General features: G+C 46.6%; 1 protein-coding gene across 1 annotated transcript; it reads left to right on the forward strand.

Annotated features, from left to right (window-relative positions):
* Window positions 1–204: 204 nt before the first annotated feature.
* Window positions 205–1,522, forward strand: LOC121812904 (the record flags this gene model as incomplete). Its single annotated transcript, XM_042216103.1, has 2 exons — window positions 205–1,286; window positions 1,367–1,522. A coding segment is annotated over one exon (743 nt), but the record flags the coding sequence as incomplete, so codon positions are not given.
* Window positions 1,523–4,405: the final 2,883 nt, after the last annotated feature.

Below are 4,405 nucleotides of genomic sequence, written 5' to 3' on the forward strand. Positions count from 1 at the left end.
GCGGGTAATGGGCAGTGCGAACGGTTTAACCGAACCCTCCATAACCTCCTCCGGACTCTGCCATCATCTCGGAAACGTGACTGGGCTGCATGCTTACCGCATGTGCTCTTTTGCTATAATAGCACGCCACATCAGGGCACTGGAGAGTCACCGTTTCTCTTGATGTTTGGCAGGGATCCTAGGCTGCCTATTGATTTCTTCTAGGCCGCGTTCAGGACCCAGTGCCTGGAGAGGTACAGGACTGGGTGGCCGAGCACCAAGCCAGGTTAATGGTGGCTTTTGAGGGAGCTCGGGCACGGTTGTCGCTGGCCGCTGACCGTCGTAAGGAGCGGCATGACCAGAGAGTCCACCCTGTCCCTTTAAAGGTCGGTCAGCTGGTGTATCTTCGAGATCACAGCGCCCGGGGCCGGCACAAGATCCAGGACCTTTGGAGCTCTGTGGTCTATCAGGTGTTGAGGGCACCCCAAGAGAACGGGGCTGTTTATACCATTGCCCCCGTGGGAGACTTGGAGAAGGTTCGACATGTCCATCGTGACATGTTAAAGGCACAGGTCAGCCTAGGGCCGCCTACACCTGGTCCACCGGTTCCACCCCCACCTGTACCCGCTGACTCAGAGCAGACCTCTCTGAGTGACGACGAGTTGTGGCTCCTTGTCCCTGAGGTACCCTCACACCCTGTCGCACCTGTGGTGTCACTTCCCGATGCCTCTAGAGTTCCATCGGTGGAGCTCAGGTCTACTCCCAGTGTGATTGTAGCACCCTCGACCTCTGCTCCCCCAGGTTCTTCCTCAGGCTCTGTTGAACAGTCTGAGGTGAGTGGGCCACATTTACGGAGAACAGCACGTTCAACAGCTGGTCATCACTCAAATGTTTATCACTTGCCACGTCCTGTTGAATCTGCGTCAGTTGCTAATGCTCAGCTTGCCATATTCAGGCCATGGTGTTAGGTTCCTTGAGTTATTGTCGGGGCGCCAATACAAAAAGGGGGGTAGATGTAGCCAGATGGGCTACTCGCCTTCCGTTTTGTTTGTTCTCTCATTCTCTCTCTCTCTCTCGCTCGCTCTACCACCCTCGCTCTCTTTCCACTGCACTCGCTCCTTGTATCAGGTGATCGGGTTAATTGGGAACCCACCTGCACATTGATTGCAGGGTGGCGCTAGCCTGTATAAAGCTAAGCCGATGTCTTGTTGAATTAATTCCTCCCGAGCTTCTGGTACGATACAGCAGTAAATGCTGGCGTACTGCGACGGACTGATCAGCAAGAGCCGATTATATGACAGCTACAGGTATGCTCTCGCTTAACCTCAGATTCCCTCCGAATACTGGAATTGGTGTTAATATCCTTTTCCGGCCTGTTGTAGCGCAGCAGTCTGTTTAATTCTGCCATTGCGGAGAGAGGTGTTCGTGGTATCTCCACCAATGAGAGTATAGTGCCTCCGGTCCTGGGGTAAGCCGTTAGAACTACTTTTATTAGCATTCATAGCTATAAGAGTTTAAGGTTACATTTATCTGTTTCAGGGTTCTGCTGTACTCACCTCTCCATGGTAAATTGTCCAACCTAAATTGGAAGAGTGGACTGCCTTCTCAGCTGCTGTTGGGAACTCCTCCTTGGTGGAGTCTGCTGTCTTGTCTTGTCTTGTCTTGTCTTGTCTTGTTTTGTCTTATCTTGTTTTTATTAAGTAGGCTTACCTTTTTTTGGGTTCGCCTGGTGTTTTATTTTACCCTGGGCTGTTGTTCGTACCCATACTTCTGTGATCGGGCTGAAGTGATTCTCTGCCCGAGTGTCGTGCTGGGACTCTAAATCACCTGGGTGGCCGGTCTCAGCCGGTGGGGAGCCAGACCGGCCTACGCCTGAGAATAATTATTACCAGCACGAGTGGTAGTTTGACCCGTGGGGAATAAGCCTTTCCCGTGTGTGTGTGTGTGTGTTAGATTTCTTTTATTAAAGTTATTAAGGTGTGTTTTAGTCTTTTTATGATTTGTAGCGAGCCTGACGCTCAGTGTCCTTTTATTCTTTTAACATACTTTTCTGTGTTTTATTTCAGTGAAGGAGGACGAGCCAGTGGCCCTGGGACCTCAGGTGGTGGGTCGTTTTCACACTTTCTTTTGTACAGCACTGGGTGGTCTGCAGTGATTCTTGTGGTGTGATTTTCTTTTGGTTCCACGGCTGCTGGTAAGTCCAAGTTCCACGATTGTTTATTTTTACTGTAGGACACTGTCAATAATGACGCTACATCTTGACTTTTAATATTTTATTTATAAAATATTATTTATAATATTTTATTCATTTCTATAAATAAAACTGTTTTAATATTGGAAGCCAACCTGCCTCAGTGTGCATCCTTGAATCTGTGCGGTCTTCTTTTATTCCTTTTCTTTATTTTTCTTAAATATATTTCCTGGGGGTGTAATTCCCCTAGGTGGCGTTGTCAAGTTTATTTATTTTGTTCATAACCCCGCCGACCACTTGGTCACATAAGTTATTAGAGTTGCCAACCGTCCCGTCTGGTATTCAGAGAAAATATTACGCGTTTCTTATTGAGGTGAAAAGGAACAGTTTGTCCCGTAATTCAGCTACAATGAAAAAGACACAAAGCTGGAGTTATTCTGTGTCTTTGCTGCACAGCTGCCTCTTCTTCTCTCATTCTCCCCCCTCCCTCTCCCGTTTCTACTTCAATCATGAAACTGATCAATGATCAGCTGATCGGCTCTCTTGTTTGTTTATCGCTCACTTTGCGCCGAAAGAGGAAACCAGCGGATGTCGCGCTAAACAACAGCAGCACGTTTAAGCTTGATCAGCTGTTGTTAGAATTTATTTAATATTAATTTCTAGTATCAGCTGATGTTTGCTGGAGCCACAGCTGCAAAAAAGCTGCTGGTCATGATATGGTTTGGTTATCTGGTGAGAGGGAAACATGAAGATGAAACCAGGAGATGTCCTTACTGAATCATCAGAGCTGAACAGGTGATGGAGAAACAGGTTTACCTTTTAGGTGACATGAATGAGTTGAAGGGAAGTTATGAACTGTTTCTGAGAGACAAATAACACCAGGATCCTTTTTTAGGTAGCTGACAGCTGGTAACTGTGCAGGGGGGTTTACAAACAGGAGCAGCTGATTAGCATTAGAAAAGCTGAAATAATACCTCAACTGAAGCCAATTGTACTAAATGCACTAAATGTGCACTGTTACAAGAATATTTTTCTTTCTATTGTTTTCTATTATTTTAAGTTAAGCAGGACAGAGTTCTTTTAAAGAAAGATTTACTTATATTCTCAAAAGTTAAGCATGACAGGCTTCTGTTTAAGAAAGAGACCTGTTTTATTGTGTTAATGTTGTCATTTTGAGCTAAAAATAAATGGCTAAATGATCATTTGTTTCACATGTGTTCATATCACAAAGAATATGCATCTACTTAAATCAACTTCAAGTCAAATGGTTAAAAAAATAATTTCACACACAAAAAAAGAGCTAGAAAATTCACCACACTGGGAAGGGTGAAGACAACTGGGGCCCTGGCCACGAGGTGTCCCTTATTTATTTTTCAGGGAGTTGGCAACCCTACTGGGGCATCTTTACACAGCCTGCACCTGGGGTCTTGCCTGGTGTGATAGACCCCAGCCTCTATGGATCTTGTGCTCAGAGCTTGTTCTTGTGCCGCCATGATTAGTGCCTCTGTGCTGTCTTTCAGTCCAGCTTTGTCCAGCCACTGGTAGGATTTCTGTATATACACTCAACAAAAATATAAACGCAACACCTTTGTTACTGCTCCCATTCCCCATGGGATGGACGTAGAGACCTAAAATTCATTCCAGATACACAATATAACCATCCCTCCCAAACAGTGGTCACAAATCAGTCCAAATGTGTGGTAGTGGGCACATCTGCTATATTGAGATAATCCATCCCACCTCACAGGTGTGCCACATCAGGATGCTGATCTGACATCATGAGTAGTGCACAGGTGTACCTCAGACTGCCCACAACAAAAGGCCACCCTGGAATGTGCAGTTTTTTGCGCTATTGGGGGTCTGGGGACCCAGAACCGGTCAGTATCTGGTGTGACCACCATTTGCCTCATGCAGTGCAACACATCGTCGCATGGAGTCTATCAGATTGTCAATTGTGGCCTGTGGAATGTTGGTCCACTCCACTTCAATGGCTGTGCGAGGTTGTTGGATATTCGTGGGAACTGGTACACGCTGTCGTATACGCCGGTCAAGCACATCCCGAACATGCTCAATGGGTGACATGTCCGGTGAGTATGCTGGCCATGCAAGAACTGGGACATTCTCAGCTGCCATCTGCCCTGAACAATGTGAACCATGATTCATCCGTGAAGCGCACACCTCTCCAACGTGCCAGACGCCATCGAATGTGAGCATTTGCCCACACAAGTCTGTTAC

This window comes from Haplochromis burtoni, unplaced genomic scaffold (genome assembly GCF_018398535.1).
Source record: "Haplochromis burtoni strain Fernald_Lab_line unplaced genomic scaffold, NCSU_Asbu1 Contig_923, whole genome shotgun sequence".
Lineage (NCBI taxonomy): Eukaryota > Metazoa > Chordata > Actinopteri > Cichliformes > Cichlidae > Haplochromis > Haplochromis burtoni.